The sequence below is a fragment of the Amblyomma mixtum genome, chromosome 3 (assembly GCF_055824585.1).
Source record: "Amblyomma mixtum isolate Tamu chromosome 3, ASM5582458v1, whole genome shotgun sequence".
NCBI classification, from domain to species: domain Eukaryota; kingdom Metazoa; phylum Arthropoda; class Arachnida; order Ixodida; family Ixodidae; genus Amblyomma; species Amblyomma mixtum.
The window spans coordinates 171915609-171936906 of NC_143014.1; the positions used below are offsets into that span (position 1 = coordinate 171915609).

At 47.3% G+C, this 21298-nt stretch overlaps 2 protein-coding genes across 2 annotated transcripts; both read right to left on the minus strand.

Annotated features, from left to right (window-relative positions):
* Positions 1 to 3469: 3469 nt before the first annotated feature.
* LOC149352712 (uncharacterized) lies at positions 3470 to 6335 on the minus strand. The gene is made up of 2 exons (XM_089577231.1): positions 6245 to 6335; positions 3470 to 3900 (listed from the first exon to the last, which is right to left on the minus strand). The coding sequence occupies exons 1-2, from the start codon at positions 6333 to 6335 to the stop codon at positions 3470 to 3472; spliced, it is 522 nt and encodes a 173-aa protein (XP_089433357.1).
* A 1406-nt stretch (positions 6336 to 7741) lies between these two features.
* Positions 7742 to 9862, minus strand: LOC149352713 (uncharacterized). Its single transcript, XM_089577232.1, has 2 exons — positions 9784 to 9862; positions 7742 to 9669 (listed from the first exon to the last, which is right to left on the minus strand). Exons 1-2 carry the CDS (start codon positions 9830 to 9832, stop codon positions 9071 to 9073), a joined length of 648 nt encoding a protein of 215 aa, XP_089433358.1. The 5' UTR covers positions 9833 to 9862; the 3' UTR covers positions 7742 to 9070.
* Between the last annotated feature and the right edge of the window lie 11436 nt (positions 9863 to 21298).

Genomic DNA, 21298 nt, shown 5'->3' on the forward strand with positions numbered 1-21298 from the left:
AAATGAACAAAGTGTTCACAAAAACTCAGCTTCCAACCATGTGGTTACGACATAGGCTGTGTTCAAAGTCGAAGCGAGGCCAATTGACCCTATGCCACTAATCTTACCTTAATATTTCGTCAACGAATTCCACAAGATGTGAAATGAAGTTTCATTAAACTTTAGCTAGTAGTCGCGCACGCGCCCACTGCACAGCTGCCTTACAGTGGCACGGCTCATTTTTTATTAGAAAGCCCTGACTGCTGAGAGCATACTGGCACAAATGCGTGTGCCCTTTTTTCATGTGTAAACGAGAACGCAGAATGCATAAGGTACACTCTAAATGCGGATTACCCTATATGGGACTAAAACGGGAGCGAGCTGTTTTCAGCTGTTTTCTAGTGCACTACCTTTTATGGGCAGGGTGTCCTGTCGAAGCCTGGGGTAGATTTACATCACTAAAAATATGGAATACTTACTGCTGTCAAGGGAAACAAATTACAGCTTCAAAACGGTTTGGTTTGGTTTTTGCGGTTTAACGTCCCGAAGCGACTGAGGCTATGAGAGACGCCGTAGTGAAGGGCTCCGGAAATTTCGACCACCTGGGGTTCTTTAACGTGCACTGACATCGCACAGGACACGGGCCTCTAGAATTTCGCCTTCATCGAAATTCAGCCGCCGCGGCCGGGATCGAACCCGCGTCTTTCGGGTCAGCAGCCGAGCGCCGTAACCACTGAGCCACCGCGGCGGGGCAGCTTCAAAACGTGCCAAATTCTAGCAGTTACGAGGATTTTAGCGCCAACGTTTCAGTCTGCTCTGTTTGTTAAACTCGAGACCTCCGGTGCCACGTTTCAAAGGCTCCTCCCATTTCTTGCTGCATCAGGTTACTACACTTTGCGGTGAAAGTATGCCTCCGTTGCCAAGAGCAAGCATTACATATATTTAGTGATCGAAATCTACCCGCGACTTAAGCAGCATACCATGCCCCTAAGAGGGAGCGCGCTAGAGGACAGCTTACACCCATTTTGCTACTATATGGGCTAAGTCTTGTCTTGAATTTACAATACTGGGAATTAAAGTATGATGCGCACCTGGCCAGCGCCCTCGTTAATATAGAGGAGCTGCTTTGCGGCTTTTTGTGCTTTATTCATCGAGCAATCATACAAGTTCAGTGGCGCACACCTTACCTGATGGCTATACGGAGCTCGTTTTCGTTGTCACTTTTTTTCACAACACTGTAAACATAGCTATATACGTTTCTCTGAAACTTACCTATGTAAGCACATGGCTCAAAGTTGGTAATATGAAGTCTGTGCATTGAACAATATTCTGATAACTTTGCACCATCTATAGTGGATGTCCGCCTGATGGCATAGAAACGCCGCAAAGATGAAATGACAGAGCAGCCATAGCTACGATTGTTATAATAATCTGGTATGGTTTTCCAAGTTTTGCTGTTAGGGAACGTCTGTGATTTCGGCGTAACCTCTGCGAGACATTTTTATGGGAATTATGTATGGACTCAAAAACACTGCAGGGGTGCTGGAAATGTTTTCACACGTTGTTATGTTGTAATATTGTTAATCAAGCTGTCTATTCCGACTGTGTTCTCTCTCTGCGCAAGACAGTTTGCAGCAGTATAATGCCACCACTTAGACTGAGCACTGCTGAATTTCATTACGCTTCACCGCACACCCAAGGGCGGAAATTTCGGTGGACGTATTTTGTATTACGTACATTTTTTTTTTGCCGTGACATACATTCTTCTAACTCGACACAAATGAGCTTCAGGTCAGTGTAATGCATGATTGTTTAATTAGCTTCCATTTCATGCATGGCAGATCCCGGCAAAAGTGGGCGGGCGGCATCGCTTGAGACGGTGACAGAGGGCAAACGTAACGTAAAGGGAAAAGAATTGGAATGGAATCATTGCATTATTACGGATCAGTACAGAAGAGAGAGAGGGGGTCTGCGTAACGCCTTTTTTTTTAAAAGTTATCTCTTAATTTTAGGATAAAATCTACAGATAACTCTAAATAATGAATGAACGAGTCACATGCGGCTAGTTAAGGTTCGTTGTGGTCTGTGTTGAAAAAGCTGGGTGCTCGTGAAGCCCTAACTGTACGTTACGATTAACACACCCTTAGGCAGCGTCGCCGTCATCGCGTTCATCGTTATCACCTTCTGTCTGCATTTCGAAGTTTCTTTGTACAAGTCACAGACGGAAACCTAGGTCTTCAGACTGATCACTGTGATTTTATACTTTGCAGAAAACTCCCTCTTTGTGCACAAGACCTTGGAATCTTCATTAATACTAAACGAATTGTGCCCAAACTCAACTACTGGATGAAGGAACTGAAATTTAAATCAAAACGTTTTGCATCCTCTCTCCAAAGTTTCTAGACGTGCCAGCTATTTAGGAACGTATACTGTCGTCAGCGAACGAAACGCGATACAACGAGCGCGAGGCCATGACTGCACTTGGCGCTGTTAGATGCCCAATGCGAGGACATTACCAAATAGCCCTTTCAAATAAAAGCTCTGAAAATTCTGTGCTACAGTTTTTGAGCGCCTCCGGAAGCCTGTACTCTTCTCCGCGGAGGAGCTTGTTGGAGACCACGCGCTCGCAATGTGATTTCATTCATTCACGGCTGCACCTTCATTCTGTACACCGAGGATGAGAGTGCTACAAAAGCTGCCGTCAGTATAGCGCAAGAAGTGTTCGCGCATTCCCTGTTTTTAAGGCATAAAACGTTTCAGCCGAAGAAACTACAGAATACTAGTTGGAGGACCAAAATCAGGCAAAGTCAATTTGCTTGATTTTAGTTGTGCAAACAATCAGACAAATAGAAACTCCCGCCGATTGTAGACCTTGAATTAAATCGCATATTTGGTTTGACAAATTAAAATAAAAAGACATGTCGACATGTGCAATCGTGACCCGTTTGGTGGTTCTAAAGAAAGCGGAAACAGGAACTAAGAAGAATGCAGTATCTATCATTTTAACAGCCCATTTGTGGACCTTTTATAGCCCTTTTGTTCTATTTCTGCTTCATTCATATTTCTATCTTTTCTTCTGGCTGTATTAAACTGCGGACGAAGGCTAGCAGGCTCCTTGTAATTAGAGCCCTCCACACATAACTGTTTATTGAGGGCCGTTTCCGAACTTCCTTTTCTCACTTTTTATTCGAGTTCATGACTTAAGGACATATATTTTACCGGTGCTGTTGTTTCATCACAGCAGGTCATAGGGTTTCAGGGGTGCTGTGCGATCGCTATCGGTGAGAGTGTAAAAACCTCCTGAACCTTTAAAGAGTGCAAAGCACTAGAGCTATCCCCCCCTCCCCGTAGAAGAATTCGTCCAGAACGGCTTTCTTGTATCTGACAGAGAAATCATCTTTGGAACGACGAACCCAGGCGCAGCGTACACTAGACACGAAGGAGAAGTCGCTGCACGAATGCATCGCGAGCCACAGTCGTCGAGCGGGCGTCAGTTCGCGACGCCGTCAAGACCAACGTCTCCGGGAAAGATGCCGGCGCCCGCGGTGGGTAGCACTGGAATGTACACCGGGTAAGGTATGCCCACGATGTAAGGCAGCAAGGGTCTCTGGTAGCCCACGACCAGCTGGGGCACAAGGATGGACGATGCCGGGCCTCGGATGGGCAGGAAACCTCCCAGGGAACCGCCGAAGCCAGCCCCGATGCCAGATCCAATGCCGCCCGCGAACGGGCCTCCGAACGCGCCGCCGAACGGAACGCCTCCGAAGGCTCCTCCCGCTGTCAGGCTGGCGAACGGGTTACCAAACCGCACGCCATAGGGGTAGAAGCCGATGCGCCGGTTGTACACCGGGATTTGCCTCTCGACTCTCGCACCCTCCGGGGCTTGCAGTTGATGGTGCGTGCGCATTGTCGCATTCAGCTCTAGAAAAAGAACAGGAACGAAGCACCCACTCATGCACAAATGACTGCTTGTCGTCTCTCATCGAAAATGGGATTCAAATGGGCGGATTTAAAAGGTGTGGGGGGCAGGAGAGGGGCGACCATCCCTGTTCAAGAGATGCATTTTGAAAATAGAAGCCACCTTTCCAAACCACTCCTTCCAAGCTTTGACCTTAACTCGGCTCCTGAAGTCGATTTGCGTGATTAAAAATTTAATAGATTGCTTGTTATGGGGTGGCAACAATAAGAATGAATGTAATGTGTGGGGATCTTTTAAGAATACGTGATTTAAGTCAGTCTGTTTAGCCAAGAGGGGCATCTTTGTCAGCCTATTCCTTCTATTTATTTTACAAGTTGGGCAGGTACGGTCGGGGGTAAAAGATGCCACGTGCTGTTGTGTGGCTCGCAGCCCTTGTGACGCAATTTGGCGTTTTCACCAAGCATGAGTGCCATGTATTGAAACGATAAAGCTTGTATCCATCTAGACGAAAGCGGTCACTTCCTCGCCTGTATCAACAGGAGCCGTTGCCGGAAAGTCACTCGGCAGTAGGCTCCGACAGTGCCTCTAGCTACCGTTACAGTCAAACGGCTCTAGTGGCAGATGAACTCTTCTTTTCAGTGACTTTGTCCATTGCGTACGATGTTGTGTACGAGTAATAAAGTTGCTGGCCAGTTTTTGATCACCATTTAAACATGAGCAGCCACCTTTCCTCTCCTCTTTTTCCACGCCCTCTTCTTCATTTTTTACCCTCCGATAACTGATATACAGCAACTAAAGGAATAAACTTGCGCAAAGGGATTCAAGAAGAAAACGCAAGAGACGTGAGGACAGGACAGTCCCTTTGCGCAAGTTTATTCCTTTAGTTGCTGTTATGAACCAACTCGCCCAGACGAAAGTGCTTATTGATAAACAGCGCAACGTCGCGAAGTCTCACTAATTTTGTCACGTAATCTTTGTCAAGAATTTCGTGAAATTACAGCTACGTGGTGTTTAACGCCCCTAGTCTGCAAGTGGGTTAAAGGGGCACTAAGAGCAACTCTAGACAAATATTGTTCTGAGTAAAAATTATTCCCTGGCCTTTACAGGCTATGCTCATGCTTGTCCGGCAGCGATTAACACATTTATTGCCGAGAAAACTGTATTTAAATATCTTTCCGTCAGTCAATCCAAACTCGTGGCGTCCTTACCGGATTGCCATCGCTTTGAAGCCAATGGCAGTGTAGCGTAGCCTCCGGGATCCGTGCAAAATGCTGTGTCGGCGCACGCATTTACTTGCGAAATAGACCGGCTGCGGCGACACCTGTATTTTGTTTCTTGGTCTTTTATAGCACAGTGAGAGTGGTTTCTTTGTGATTATACCGCGGCGCCCTATTGGTGAACTTATAAGGTGCGTCGCAGTGAAGGTCTCCGGATTAATTTCTACCCTCAGGAGATCTTTAACGTCCGCATACATAGCACAGCTCGCGGCCATATTTTGAATTTGCCCCCGCCACCCTAACATGCGCCAGCTGTGGCCAAGATTAAATCCGGCACCTCCGAACTCGAAGCCATACGCCATAATCACTGAGCTACTGGGTCGGGCTTCTTTCGAAAGTGAATCGGCGACAGAAACGAGGCTCTGATTCGCCAAACTAGTATAAAGATGCACGTTACTTCAACAGCCTGCGCGTTTACTATTTACAATTAGGGATTACAAAAGAAATTTGAAGCTACAGCCGGGCATTAATAAATTTACACTATTCCAATGCTGAAGGCGCCTCATTTAGGCTCTATAAGGGGCAGGCGAGAGGCGCAAATGCTGCTTCTTCTAAGTAAGCTAAAATAATTTGTGGTGGCGAAACGAGGCTCTACGTTTAGAGAGAGAGCCGAAAGGGATGTACATTTGCACTAGACCTCTGCGACTGTTTTAAATCTTGAGATGAAGTGCGTAATTGAGTCCTGTAAAGAAATCAGGAAATTCAGTTGTTGGCCAAGACAACATATTTGCTGCAGGAAAAAATAAACAATTTCAAAAGCTAATGCACCCGCCAAGATGTTTCATTATTCTGTTATTGCCCCGCCGCGGTGGCTCAGTGGTTACGGCGCTCAGCTGCTGGCCCGAAAGACGTGGGTTCGATCCCGGCCGCGGCAGCTGAATTTCGATGGAGGCGAAATTCTAGAGGCCCTTGTACTGTGCGAGGTCAGTGCACGTTAAAGAGTCCCCAGGTAGTCGAAATTTCCGGAGCCCTTCTCTACGGCGTCCCACATAGCCTTAGTTGCTTTGGGACGTTAAACCCCCATAAATCATAAACCATTATTTTGTTATCTGCTCGACGTCGTTCTTACCTGGTAGTGACGCATGACCCGCGTCAGTCATTGGTGCGTGCGCTGCAAAACTGATACCAGCGATGAACAAGAACTTGCATCGTGCGAGCATTGCTGTGCAGTCCACGGGAGGGTCGGCGTCATTCGGCTTCCACTGTCGATGCTCACAACGGCCACTTTCAGCTGAGTGCACGAAAGCGGAGCGCGAGCTCTTTCACGAGCGCTCGAGCAGAGTTTGCCGCGCGCAGGCGGTCCCGCGAACCTATTTCCAAGCGACTATGAGTCGCCTGTGTCAAGATGGCTTGTCGGTGACCCCTTTCCGTTGGTGTGAGCTCGCAGGGCGGAGGCGTTCAAGTGCCGCGGTGTCAGCTCCTTCATGTTGATTTGCGAAGGAAATGACTGGTGACAAATACGTCTACGTTGCTGTTCTGCTGAGTTTGAAAGAAGGAAAAACATCGCTTTTAACCTGCTCTGAACGCAAATACACGTAATAGAAAGGCGATGGACGTTAACTGTGCACCGTGATTTATTGTTCCCTTCAGCGCAGTGAGCTTCATGATGAAAACGATACCAATTTTCATGGAAAGCAGTACATTTCAGGGAAGTGAAGCAATCTGAAACTGAAGCAAGTTGAGGGCGGTAACAACGCACGTGTGAAAAATCTCACCGAATAGCTGTAAAAACACATCGCGCAAAGAAGAGAAAGAAACCGACTACAAAAATTGCGGGTGCACCCTTGACTTTGGTCAAGGTGGTTTGGCCAAGAATCGTTCAAGGCCATACGCAATAAAGTAGACGTGTGTTTGAGCCGTCCTTCGATTTCTCTGCGCGAAGCTGGCGTGTCTGCTACGGCGGATTGACAACGGCCGGAACTTACTTATCTGCTATTTTTTTTAAAATGTGCACGGACGGACGTAAACCACTTTTTCTTAGACTTTTTTCTAAATTTTGCTTGACTGCGCTCTAGCTTCTTTCTTCGTGCCGTGTGCCTTACGTTCCTCTGCAGGCTAGCATGAATACATAGCAACCAACCCAACTCTCTGCTGTGCTCAGTCGCATGCGGGAGGAGCGGGGTTCGATTGCCGCATACCCATCGGTGATAGAATGGCTACAAGCTTTCACCTGGACTGGTGCTCGGCTTCTTTAGGATGAAATGGTTGGGACATGAATCTTTGACCCCAACTTAAGAAGACGAAAACACCTTGTGCCACGGTGCTCTTTGGCCCCAGACGCCCTTGCGCCATTTTAATTCAAAATCACCATATTCTGCTCAACACGCAAACCTAAATATTCACCTGTTTGGGCAAGAAATGTACAAAGAGGTGAATATTTAGGTGAATAGTTTGCAGTTGAATGCTTTCTGCCTATTTGCTGGTACTCCTTCTCCGAAGCATGTTAGTGACAATCAATGTATGAAATTTTTAATGACAAAGCCACACTTGTCAAACGAGGCGCACTGCAGTAGATACCGGGCTAACTTGGAACAGCGGTGTTTTTTCAACATGCCTCGAAAAAAAAACTCTCAACACAAGCGCACACCCATGAATCTACATCGAAGTGCGGACACTGAGTCGGAAATCGCAGCCGCAAGGTCATACTGAGTAGTAGAATCCCACCGATACGGAGCCAAAGCGAGATATTGCTATCATCACCTGAGTCGTGGTTTTCCGCTCTTTACGTCAACAGGGGGAGATGTGGCGATTTTAAAGCACGGACATTCTTCACGCAAACCAACAGCGCAACGAACAGGTGTAACAGGAGCAAAAACAGACGCAGGCGCTAAAAAAAAGTTGGATCAAACAGTGCAAATATCCAAACATCTTACATATATCAGAGAACTGAAAAAATAAATGCACAGGCGATCGTACGAAGTGATGCAACAAATCTGCGTTAGCAGTATTGGTTGCTCATTTCGCTTCTACAATGGCCGCCTTCACGTTGCGTCTTTGAACTGCATTTCGCCGTCGCTTTTTCGTTCCAGTGCTGCATGGGCTTCTCGTGTGTGAGGGCGCCTGGAGGGTGGAAGTGAGTGAGTAGGTGGTGAGTAGGGCCTTCTGGAGGTTGGAGGTGGGTGTTTGGTGAAACTCCTGCGGAGTGGAGCTGAATTGCTTGGTGGTGGGTGGCCGCTTCTGTACGATGAAGGTGTATGGAGGGTACAGAGGGTAGTGTGCGGAGGCCTCCTGGAGGTTGCCGGCGGCATTACACAACAGACGGAAAAATTTTGCCAGCGCGGGTATAATGCTAACGCATTTAGGGCACACGAGGGAACCAATGCTGCGATCACTAAAGAAAACAGACAGAAAACTGCAAGGCTTTCTCAGCGGATTTACATTTTTTAGCAGGAGAGTCGTGTCGAAATATACAGCGCAGAAAAGTGTAAAAAAAATTAAGGAACGTAAATGTGAGGACGTAACTGTGATGTGCTAGAAAAAGTGCACCTCTACTTGATCCTTTGCTACATTAATTTATTCACCGTTACTATTTCTTCAGAGCCTGACGAATCATTTCTCAGTGCTTGAAGCAATTAGCATCAGTGCTATTATTTCTGCGGAATTTATTTTTTTTATTGCACGTATCCTAAACCATTCAAAAGTGCTCAATGCAATAAACAATGCCTTGTGCGCTACCGCAGAAGGAAATTAGCGAATGTTGACAAATGCTGACCTCAACAGCACAATAATCAAATGAAAACAAAAGAACTTGGAATTTTCTTGCTTGCATCTGTGACATAATTGGTGCTCAATGTGACAAATCAATTTGTGTTTCAACGACACTAACACCGACTACAGTTCGCGAGCCTGCATGTGCACACATCTACCCTTTTAGCGAGAGCGTGAGCTTGGGCCTCTACCCCTGCTGGCTGCGCGCAGAGAGCCTTCTGGGCGGCGTCACCGCGTACGTCCTGCCGAGACCCAGCTCCGTGGACCGTTGGACCACACGCTCCCTTCCCACGGATACGCGCCTGGGCTGGGTGGCGGGCTTGACACGCACTGCTGCCTTGTCATCGGTGTGCAGGTACATCAACCCTTCGTTGTTACCGATGCCGCCGATGCCTATATCGCCGACGCCCGTGTCGACGACTCCAGTACCACCGTTACCGATGTCGTAACCTCCTCCCTCGTCCACGATGACAACCGTGCCGTCGTCAACTGGATAGTAGACGGGAACATAGACGTACTGAACGCCGCCGAAGCCGCCACCGTACAGGCCGTCCAGGACCCTGCTGTAGAGGGCTGTTGTTAGAGCGTTCAGGCCACCACCGTAGCCACCGCCGCCGCCATAGCCGCCATAGCCTCCAAAACCTCTGTAACCGCCGCCGTAGCCTCGATAAGAGCCTGAGGAGCCCCTGTAGCCTCCGAATCCGCCGTAGCCGCCGCGGTATCCTCCACGCATTCGGCCGTAGCCGTACGTTCGCTTCGATAAGTGGTGCGAGCTAGTTGAAGCAACTGTAAATGCCACAAATCGCATGCGTCAGAAATACTGGGCGTGTTTACTAAAAAACTTCCCCGCAGGGGTTACTGCTGTTTGCTTTGAGAGAAACAAAAATGTCAAGTTCTCACCAGTATCGAGGAGAGCACATGCCAAGAGCATAATCGTCAGCCAAGCCATCTTTGCGCGAACTCTGTTCGAACTGCCTCTGCCGAGGTTACAGTCTACTCAGAATTTGCGTGACAAAACCTGCTTGCTCAGACGACAGCTGGGCGGGTCTGTCCTCTAAAATGTGCGTGCCGTCTACAAGGTTAGGAAACGACAATATCTTCCTTTGCTCTCGTTCACCCACCTTAGCATTTCGCGCTAGGGCACGCGAAGAGGCCGCTGCGAGTAACAAGAGATCTCTCCATCCGCTTGGCTGAAAGAAAGGACTGAGGGAAACATACGGCGGCACGTGCCGAGCTGCCACAGCCTGGGAGCCCTTTCCTTCAAAGCACGCACATTAGCACCGTGTGCCCCTGCGCGCTCTCGTGGTATCAAAAAGCTGATCCCAAAGAAAGTCGGGACTCACAACAAGTAAGCTTGCCTTTATTTTTTGTTTTGTTCTGCCCTAAACCAGCGTTTTCCTTTATTTCTAACGTCGACATGTACTCTGCTTTTACTTCGAGTGGGGAACAGGAAGTCGCTTTTTACGTATCATAGTTGTCTCCGAAACCATCACTCACACGTTCTTTCGTTTGTGGGAAAGCAACCAAATTTTCGCCACGTGGGTTTCTGTTTTCACTGGTTTTTATTTCATTGATATTTGCTGCACCGATATAATTAACCAAGAGGCGACATCATCGTCGTGCCGCGGCCGGAGCTGGTGTCGTGCCCGTCGGTTGTACAGGAGTTACGTAAACAGGGTTAATGGCAAATCGATACGGGTAATAACCGTACGCGTAAGTGTAGTAAGGATAGTAAGCATACCGGTAATAGTATGGCGAATACAGCCCCGAGTAACCATACAGCCCTGGGTAGCCATACAGCCCCGAGTACAAGTAAGGCGAGTAGAGCCAGCTTAGCGCCAGAAACGGCCAGATGAAACGCTTTTGCCTCCGTAAAGTCGTATTCCCCGCCTCTCGTCTGAAACGATTCCTTCCAATCTGTGCAAGGAGAGGGGCACGAGCGGTCGGTTGCCATCCAGAAAGTGAAGATGCTCTTCGAGTCTGTTGAACAAGAGCGCTCACCTCCCACGGTGGCACATTCAAGTCCTCGGCAGGGATCGAGTGTTCAGCGTCATCATAATTGATTATGGAATTGTAAGACAATGCCCTTTCGAAGAGCGCTGTTTTTCTAAGTTTCGTTCTCATAAGCGAAGGGTGTGCATGGAGAGCGTATTCACTGATTATGCCTCTTCTCTGGTTTTGCGGTGCCCGAGGTCGTGCAGCGTCCGCACTCACTTCGAACGCCTGCTCGTCCGAATATGGAAAATTTTTGGCATCGTCTGCTCGCAGATCTGAAAGAAAAAAGCAAGAGGAAATTATTTTCAGATGTTTACACTAAGCAATGTTAAACAAATGTGAAAGATGCAGCAGAGAAGGGAGCAAAACAGTGCATCCGCAGGGTATTCCCTTGCGGCGTAAAAGCAAAAATAGAGCAGTCTGAAATATCTGTCATTGTAGTGTTTAAATTGTTGAAATAAACTAGCAATTTTCTGTGCCAAAGAGCACGAAAACTACCGGCAACGCCATCGTGACCAAACATTCTTCCAAACACTCTGTTAAAATGACGAACTATTTCTTATATAATGACGGGATAATAATCGATTTCGACGCCTAACGACCTCAAATATGTGCGCTTTCTAAAGAACACAGCTGTATTCTACTTCGAAGTCGTCATTGTTCGAATTAGAAAATGGCGAAGTATTCTACTTCGAACATTGGCGAATTAGGCGCCAAATAACTGTGACACATCCGCGAAATCATCATTACGCATTGCAGGTATTGAAACCTTTTCGTAGGTACTGACCTGCTGCCACCAAGGAGGTGGTAACGAGTGCTCCGAGCGAGAGCAGCAGAGACTTCATCGCTGCGTCCAACGGCTGCTAAGTCCTCGCAGCCTGCCGAACCTGCACCTGCAGCTGCTGTGCGCTTTCTGACTTTGTTTGAGACACGTCCACGCTAATGGGAGCCTTATATACAAGACAAGACACCGTTAGTTCAGTATGTGGTTCTCCCACTGATCTGAAAGTATAATTGTATTGGGCTCGAACACGGCTGCCGGCCGAGGAACGCGAATGTATACACCAGGAAACTGCTCTTATGGTTTTATTATGCTGTCTCTCAATAACGCCTCTCACAGCACCATGATACCGAAGCGCTGTCCGGTATTCAAGTACCTTCCCTATGGCGTAAAGTTAAAAGAATGTTGGATCTAAAATTTTTATTGAGAGGGCTTAAAAGAAGTTCATGCGTTATGATCTAAGGGCATCACTGTTAAGTGCCTCGATTTTCATTTTATTTTGCGTTAAGATTAAGTAGTCAATACAAATTTGTTGTTTCTTTTCTCTCCAAACGTCGCACTCTTTGATATGCAGCCAGCTGAGCATACAATACTTTTCCTAATTTGTTTTTCGTTTTTCCGATCCTTTCATTTGTAAGCGGAGATGCTGTGTTTGTGCCTGTGCTTGAAGGACGATCGGACTTTCAACATAGTACTCTCTCCTTACGTTGTAAAACTCAAGTAGACAGTTGTAACGTTCGGCTACTTTTGTTTTCTTTATTTCTCCTTTTTGCGCTAGTGCTCGCGAGTAGACACAGAGGTGAGTGAATGAGTGAGTGAGTGAGTGAGTGAGTGAGTGAGTGAGTGAGTGAGTGAGTGAGTGAGTGAGTGAGTGAGTGAGTGAGTGAGTGAGTGAGTGAGTGAGTGAGTGAGTGAGTGAGTGTAAAACATTTATTGTCCAACAGAATGAGACTACCTCCTCCAGACCTCCCCTGTCCTATACCCTCAGTTGAGGGAGGTGCAATTTTTTCGGTGGTGAACGGGACAGGTGTCCAGAGACGTCGCATTAGAGCGGCCCCTCAACTCTGACTTCCCCCTTGTCCACGCTACCTAGGCGCCGGTCCGACCGATCACTATGTTTGCTTCCCAAAAAACGCGATGATCGGAGAACAAAGGGGAGGTCCGGTCCAGCGACTCTGACCTGTTAAAGATGTGATTCCACTGCAAGTGAAAACATGATATAAGATACAGTGATGGCGATGTGTCGTTGCCCTTTTTGCGGCTTTCAACGAATGAAGCCTGAAAAGAGTGACATCACTAAAATTTTTCTAGTTGTTTAGTCTGGATTTTTGAAAAGGTGGTCCAATAGTACTTACTCATTTCGCAGTTAGGAGAGCTTCTCCGCAAGTTGGATCAAGGCGCGCCAGGCTCAGCAGTTTGTGACACGATGTCTCGTGCTCACGTTGTCAGGTAGTCAGTTGAGCAGACGGCAGATTCTTGAATACCAACCTTTGCCCCTATATATTTTGGTAAATATTTGTACTTAAATTTATGTCTCTGCGAAGTCCTCCGGCGTACGGCCTATTAGAACAATCAGCGCGCCAATCGGACCTCGAAGAACAAACACTGTATTTGCCAGGGTATTGTTCATTATCTGGCTATTCTCAATTTGCGATATACTGCAGCTGGAAAGGCCTGCAACTAACAGTTTTTAAAACGCACAATGGGTATATGAGCGTCGCGTTGAACCAGAGTAGTTGTAAGGAAGTGCTTGAAGGAATCGTTGATTGCATACAGGATGACTACTTGTCTTAACGAGGTGTAACGAGGCGACGCAGTGCGCAACAACTCATAACGCGGGTAGAGTTCGTTCGGACACCGGTTGCGGGAATCCGCTACATGACAAGCACGAAGTGACTGCGCCAAGCCTCGTGCTCTCTGCGGCCGTAGTGTCGGATGTTCACCTTTTGCTCCTTTACACAGAGCTTCCACTTATGTATAACCATACCGTGAGACATAGAGGGATAGTGTTCTCAGACGTGGACCAAATACATGTTGTTTTGTTGTTGTCGCGCCCAAAGACATCCTGCTGCTGTTGTTGTTGTCCTCGATATAAGACATCCTGCGCCGAAGAGTAGACATCAAAGAAGTTAACAGTTGGACGGTGACATCCTGCACGAACCCGTCTGACTATTAACTTCTTTCTTTTTAAGCCGCCGCGGTGGCTCAGTGGCTATGGTGCTCGGCTGCTGTCCCGAAAGACGCGGGTTCGATCCCGGCTGCGGCGGTTGAATTTCTTTGGAGGAGAAATTCGAGGCCCGTGTACTGTGCGATGTCAGTGCACGTTAAAGAACCCCAGGTGGTCGAAATTTCCAGAGCCCTCCACTACGGCGTCTCTCATAGCCTTAGTCGCTTTGGGACGTTAAACCCCATAAACCAAACCAACCAAACCTATTAACTTCTTTCACGTTTGCTCTTTGGCGCTCGCCGCCATAAAAATAGGGAGCCTGAGAATATCATCATTATCAACAGGGACATAAGAGAGAAAGGAATTTTAATCAGGGAAAGGTGGAGAGGTCGGCCGGTGGTAACATGGCCCTGGCCTGCTACTCCACACAGGGGAAAGGGAAGAGGAGGAAAATGAAAGTGCGAATGAAGGCTGATGATGGCATAATACAATGATGGTTTGGTTTGGTTTATGGGGTTTAACGTCCCAAAGCGACTGAGGCTATGAGAGACGCCGTAGTGAAGGGCTCCGGAAATTTCGACCACCTGGGGTTCTTTAACGTGCACTGACATCGCACAGTACACGGGCCTCTAGAATTTCTCCTCCAAAGAAATTCCAGCCGCCGCGGCCGGGATCGAACCCGCGTCTTTCGGGTCAGCAGCCGAGCACCATAACCGCTTAGCCACCGCGGCGGCCATAATACAATGAGTTTCACGAGTGATGTCTACACACACGCACACACACACACACCACACTGGCTGGCACTCGCATCGCGGTTAGTAGACGCACATAAAACTCATAAAACTGGTGTCTGCAGCACAAACACGAACACATGTCATTAACCATGTAGGTTGTGCACAGGCGGTCATAGATGAGTATCCAGGCCTGTTTCACACAACAAGTTGAGCAGGGCCTTTATCACACGCCACCAATCAGAACGTCTCGTCCTGGCGCCCACAAGAGTTTCCTCAGAGAGAGGGCGAGAGTCCAGTTGTTTCACGGTCGCCTCCAATGTTCTTCTTTCAGCAGTATAGTTCAGGCACTCGCAAAGAAGGTGTCTAATAGTCTCTGGAGTGTGGCACTGTGCGCAATTTGGGTTACTTTCGATGCCGATCTTGTGAAGATAGTGTTTGGTGTAGGCAACGCCAAGCCGTAGCCGGTGGAGTAAAGTCCCATGACGTCGCACCGCCATAGATGGCAAATGTAATCGTGAGCCAGCGTCAAGCTTACAGACGCGGACCTGTTGATGACTCGAATCATGCCAGTGCGACTGCATTGCCGCTTGCATTAAATGCGCCAACAAGGCTCCAATGTCTGATCTAGAAAAGGCTATCTCAATGAAAGCACCATCACTATGTGCCATCCGAGCCTCGGCGTCAGCACGCTCGTTTCCCGCTATGCCGCAATGGCTCGGTATCCATTGAAACTTTATGATATGGCCGCGGTGGAAAGCTTCGGCTAACAAAAGCACAATCTGTTGAACCAGCTGCTCGCATGCCCTTGGTTTTAGATAAGTTTGTACGACCTGCAATGCCGATCTCGAGTCGCAGAATATAGTCCATTGCTGCGCTGGTTGGTGACCAATATAAAGGACGGCTTCTCGTATGGCTGCCAATTCGGTTGCCGTAGAGGAAGTTTTGTGCATGAGCCTGAAACGGTGACATGAGGCATTTCCTGGCACTATCACCGCGGCAGCTGAAGAAGTGGTCGTTACGGATCCGTCCACGAAACATGCTGGGTGTTAGTATACATAGATGTAATGTATGACAGCGCCAGCTGTTTCAGTCCGACTGTTGGAATGTGCGTTTTCTTTGTTATCCCTGGGATTGTTGTCCGTATAGATGGTTTTGGTACTGCCCAAAGTGGCACACCGCAATCTGTTGTGGCGCGTAGTTCGAAGGCACCGCATTGCGCTGCAACCAAAGGGCTCTGGAAAAGGCTGCATCTGGACGCACTGCACTAATGTTGGTCAGGGGGCGATGACGATGCCTGGTCAGATGCCGCAAATGCACTCGAAGTGGCTCCTGTGTAAAATAAATTCGTGCTGGGCAAGCGCGGGCCTCATAAAATGTGCCCCATGTAGAAGTTTTACATGGCAAACCGAAGCATACTCTTAAAGCACGAGCCTGCGCGCTTTCAAGCACACGCTGGCCTGATAGTCTGACCCCCGAGAGAACGGGTGCAATGTATCTGAAAAGGCCGACTACCAGCGCCTGGTACACGTGTAGTAAAGATCGCTCAGAGGGACCCCAACATTTTCCTGCCATACACCGCACAATGCTTGCAAAGCTGTCGAGCTTGTTCTTGAGCACAGAAATGTGCTTCGTCCAGGACAGGTCACGGTCTATCGTAACACCTAAGAATTTGTGATGTGTTACGTATGGAACAGTTTGCCCGTCGATTGTGACCGGATACCACGCCATTAACTTGCGTGTGAAAGCCAATGTTACGCTTTTAGTTGGCGAAAGTTCAAGCCCATGACGGCACAAGTACGCAGACGTAATGGAAACCGAACGCTGCAATCTTGCTTGCACTTGGGGACGGGTGACACTTGATGTCCATATGCAAATATCGTCTGCGTAGGCGAATATCGAAACAGTCTTCGGTAGTTGTTTGAAAAGGCCAATGAGCACGAGATTGAACAACGTTGGACTGAGCACTCCTCCCTGAGGAACACCACAAGCAACATGATGATCTGCTGTGTCTCCTTCAAGAGTCTCCATGTAGACTGTCCGGTTTGTCAAATAGCTTGCAATCCAATTATGCAGACGTCCGCCTATACCACATTAATCGAGTGCATTTAGTACTGCATCATGCTGAACATTATCGAATGCGCCCTTGATGTCGAGGAAAAGAGCAGCAGTCAACCTGTGACGGCGTTTTTCATGTTCTACCGTTGACACGAGATCAATTACACTGTCGATGGCAGACCGGCCTTTGCGGAAACCCGTCATTGTGGAAGGGTATAGTCCACGTTTTTCAAGGAACCATTCTAGACGGGTTAGCACCATACGCTCCATCGTCTTGCCAATACAACTTGCCAGAGCTACTGGTCTGTAGGATGTTAAGTCGAGTGGCGATTTCCCTGGTTTGAGCAAGGCCACAATGCGGCTTCTTTTCCACTGTTGTGGAACAGTGGCAGAGGCCCAAGAGTGGTTGAACAATGTTAAAAGGGCTTCCTTTACCTGGGGGCCTACATGACGAAGCGCATTGTATGTTATTCCATCAGGTCCTGGGGACGAAGGATGCGTACAAGCAGAAAGAGCTGCTTTCAGTTCTTGAATTGTGAAGGGGATGTCCAGTCGACCGTCCATCGTGGGGGGAGCACATCGATGCTGCCGAGGTGAAGAAGTGCTTCCGGCAATTCTCGAGCAGAAATCCTCCGCCACCTCTAGTTCTTGCCGTCTTTCATAAAGTGCCAATGCACGGAAAGGGTGTTTCTGCTGGGGAAATGTCGGCAGTGCTCGAACGACGTGCCAGATTTTGGAGAGTGGTTTGCGGGGATCCAATCTGCTGCAAAATGACCGCCACCGTTGTTTGCCTAGGTTCTCCAAATAGCGCTGTATTTGCTTCTGGGCACGTCGAGAGGACCGGAGATCCGAGACATCCTTTGTCCTCGGGTATTACAGGGACATAATACAAGAATTTGTCGCAGCCCGAACGAAACGGGGACAACGAGAGAGAACGATCACGACGGGACGAACGCTGCGATCGTTCTCTCTCGTTGTCCCCGTTTCGTCCGCGCTGCGACGGGTCCTTATATCATGTATCAATGCCAAATGGCCCAAACTTCGGTACATCAACAGAGAGCAAGCGTGAATTTTGACCCGCTGTTACGATTTCAGTGCGAACTTACAACTCTTCAGGGAGACTTAAAGGTGCAGTGAAGAGGAATCTGAACTCGTCTTTTTGCCGCGGGAACTCGTTCTACACGTTCCGAGCATTCTTAGAAACTTCGATTTATTGCCCTGTGTGGCCGATTTCGCTAATTAAATCGAATTACCGTCCGGCTCCTCCCCCCCCCCCCCTTTTTTTAATTCTCCCCCGTACGGTGGGCGGAGTCGACCAACGTGTGGAGTGCCTTTCACCCAGTACCGTGGCGGCTTGCCGCTCTGCCATCGGCGTAGTAATACTTAGTAGTCCGTAGAAGCAAATAGTCCGCGCGTATTTTTATTTCTGAGGGATTATTTTGCGGTTATATTGTCTGCGAATGAAACTATTTATTCACGGAAACCTAAAAAAACAAAATAAAGCGAAAGCAAAGCCTCCACGGAGCTGGCTGAAAGGCACTCCACGCGTTGGTCGACTCCGCCCACCGTACGGGGGAGAATTCGAAAAAAAAAGGAGGGAGCCGGACATTAATTCGATTTAATTAGGAAAATCGGTCACACAGGGCCATAAATCGAAGTTTCTAATAATGATCAGAACGTGTAGATCGAGTTCCCGCGGCAAAAAGACGAGTTCAGATTCCTCTTCAGTGCACCTTTAAAAGTCGGAAGCGTAATAAAATCGCCTTAGCGCACGTATGTGGTGCAGTCTGAGATGTTTGCATTAAAACGGGAATTACCGCCGCTTTCCTCAACTAACTGCACCCTCAGAAGCCCATTTGTTAGAAATAACACATTTTTTTTGTGTGTTTAAAACTGTGACGAATATCTAACTCCGTACTGTAATTCCATGGAACGTGGTATGGCAAAGTGGTGCTCGAAAACATAAATTTCATTAACGCATCTTGCAAAAACAATCGCTTTTTAATGACGCCCTTTCTACGGCGTTGTATTTTGCGAAAACCCGGTCATGTACAGGCCATGGGTAAACCAGGGCAATATACTGTGAATGAAATCCACTGTTCTTGCACCTGTATACCTCAGCCTCGTTTAGAATGCCTTGTAGCATATGTTTGTTGAACCTTAAGATATCCATTGCATGAGGGATAGCGCGAAACCAAGGCGAAGGACAAAGAACAGATATACACACTGCAGGCGCCTGTCCTTCGTCTTGATTTCGCGCTACCCCTCGGGCAATGGATCACCGTTACCGACATGCCCAAGTTTCCACCGTTGTCAATCATACTTTAGATATCGCTTGGATTAATATAGCGCTTTCAGGGTTAGCGCTTTCAGGGTGGAGTTTGTTACAGACCACCAGATAGTCCGCAATCATTCGTCTCCGATCTACATGATAACCTAACTGAAGCAGAAGCTAAATTTCCAAAAGCAAGTATTTGTCTACTTGGTGACTTCAACTTTCCTGAAATTGACTGGCCGGGCTTAAGTTCGAGAACACGTGATGGCACTAATTTTGTTCAACTAACTCTCGATTTCTCTTTGGTCCAATTAGTCGAGAAACCTACCCGAGGAAACAATAAGCTTGACCTCGTCTTCTCGTCAGTCCCAGACAATATAAGCCCTATCTCTTATTCTGATGGCTTTAGTGATCACGAACTGCTTAATTTCACGATTTCCATGCCTTCATGCGCACGTGCACAAACACATAAACGTATTTTTGATTATAACCGCGCTGACTACAATGCCATTAATATCGGGTTACAATCCTTTTGTGACACATATCTTCCGACTTTTTCTCAGCGTTCGGCCAACGATAACTGTGTTTTGTTCAAAAATAGTTCACTGGAATTAGTACACCGTCATATACCACTGCTCACCCTCCGCACGAACGCGTCTAAACCATGGTTCAACAGGATGTTACATGCATTAAAAAAAAAAGAAAAAAAAAATCGACTTTTCAAAGCTGCCAAACGCCTTGGCACACCGGCTTCATGGCAGAAACACAAAACCGCCGAAAAAACATATTGTAGTGCCATCCGCATAGCAAAGCTTAAATATTATTCCCATGACCTTCAATCCCTTATGATATCACCTATTGACACTCCGGTTCTTGTTTCGTTGTTGGATAACACTGGTGCTCCAGTTATAGAAGAAGAATGCCCACTTATATTTAATAATTATTTTTCTTCAGTGTTCACACAGGAAGACCATTCCACTACTCCACCATTAGTAGATGCCGATTACCAGTACATGAGTCCCATAGAAATAAGTGTCTCCGGTATTGCAGCATTAATAAACAATCTCAAGATTTCATCTTCTGCTGGCATAGATGATATTAATACAAAAATTCTCAAAAGCACAGTGATCCGTTCAAGCAATATTCTCTTCCATATCTTTCGTCAGTCGCTATCAACTGGTGAAATTCCAAGGGATTGGAAAATTGGTAAAATTATCCCCATCTTCAAATCAGGTGATAAAACGAACGCGCAAAATTATCGCCCCATATCTTTGACATCTGTCCCATGTAAGATCCTCGAACACATCATCGTATCAGCAGTCGCGCAGCATCTAGATAGTAATAATTTCTTTTTTTCTAACCAGCACGGGTTCAGGAAAGGCTTCTTTTGTGAGACTCAACTACTGGAATTTACTAACGAGCTACTACACAATATGGACGATAACTTCCAAACAGACTGCATATTCTTAGATTTTTCAAAAGCATTCGACCGCGTTGCGCATTCACGCTTAATAGGTAAAATTACTTCCCTCAACCCAGACTCACTAACAACCTCATGACTAAGGAATTTCTTGTCTTTTCGTAAACAGTTCACAGTTGTTAACGGCCACTCATCTCCGTTTAGCGATGTTCTATCTGGTGTTCCTCAAGGAAGCGTCCTGGGCCCGTTGCTGTTCCTGATTTACATTAATGATCTGCCATCCAACATTACATCAACCATTCGCTTGTTCGCAGATGACTGCATAATTTACCGCAAAATCCGATCACCTGCAGATCATCTTGCACTTCAAAGGGACCTCGATCATGTAACCGCTTGGTGTTCATCATGGCAAATGTCACTTAACACTGAAAAATGCAAGTTAATGACATTCAGCCGCAAAAAATCTAACTAGTCGTTCAATTACATGCTCGATAACAGCTTAGTCTCTCAGGTGTCTTCTTACAAATACCTCGGTGTCCATTTTTCATGTAACTTGTCCTGGTCCACTCACATACAGAATATAACAGCTAAAGCATCCCGGACCTTAGAATACCTAAAACGGAATCTTCACGGAACTCCTGCTACTACCCGTAAGCTCGCCTATCAAACATTTGTTCGTCCGCAACTCGAGTATGCATCATCCATTTGGTCACCTCACCAGGCTTATTTAATTAACTCCCTTGAATCAGTCCAAAATCGTGCTGCGCGTTTCATCTCCAGAAACTATGACCGTCACTCAAGCGTCACAAACATTAAATTGTCGCTCTCTCTTTGTACCTTGCAATCACGAAGATTAATTGCCCTAGTCTGCTTATTTCACAAGATAGTCTATAGTACTAATCATTCGACTCTCCCTCTTGCGCAACGTCACCGCACCTCGCGCCGTTTAAACAACCATCTCAGCTTCCAACGCCTTGCAGGTAAAACC

What these genes read in the sequence shown, in the direction of transcription:
- LOC149352712 (XM_089577231.1), bottom strand. Translation starts at nt 6,335, where the DNA reads ATGCTCGCACGATGCAAGTTCTTGTTCATCGCTGGTATCAGTTTTGCA. An exon ending in GGGTCATGCGTCACTACCAG is followed by an intron (nt 3,901 to 6,244) that starts GTAAGAACGACG and finishes TTCTTTTTCTAG; the next exon opens with AGCTGAATGCGACAATGCGC.
- LOC149352713 (XM_089577232.1), bottom strand. Translation starts at nt 9,832, where the DNA reads ATGGCTTGGCTGACGATTATGCTCTTGGCATGTGCTCTCCTCGATACT. An exon ending in ATGTGCTCTCCTCGATACTG is followed by an intron (nt 9,670 to 9,783) that starts GTGAGAACTTGA and finishes TGGCATTTACAG; the next exon opens with TTGCTTCAACTAGCTCGCAC.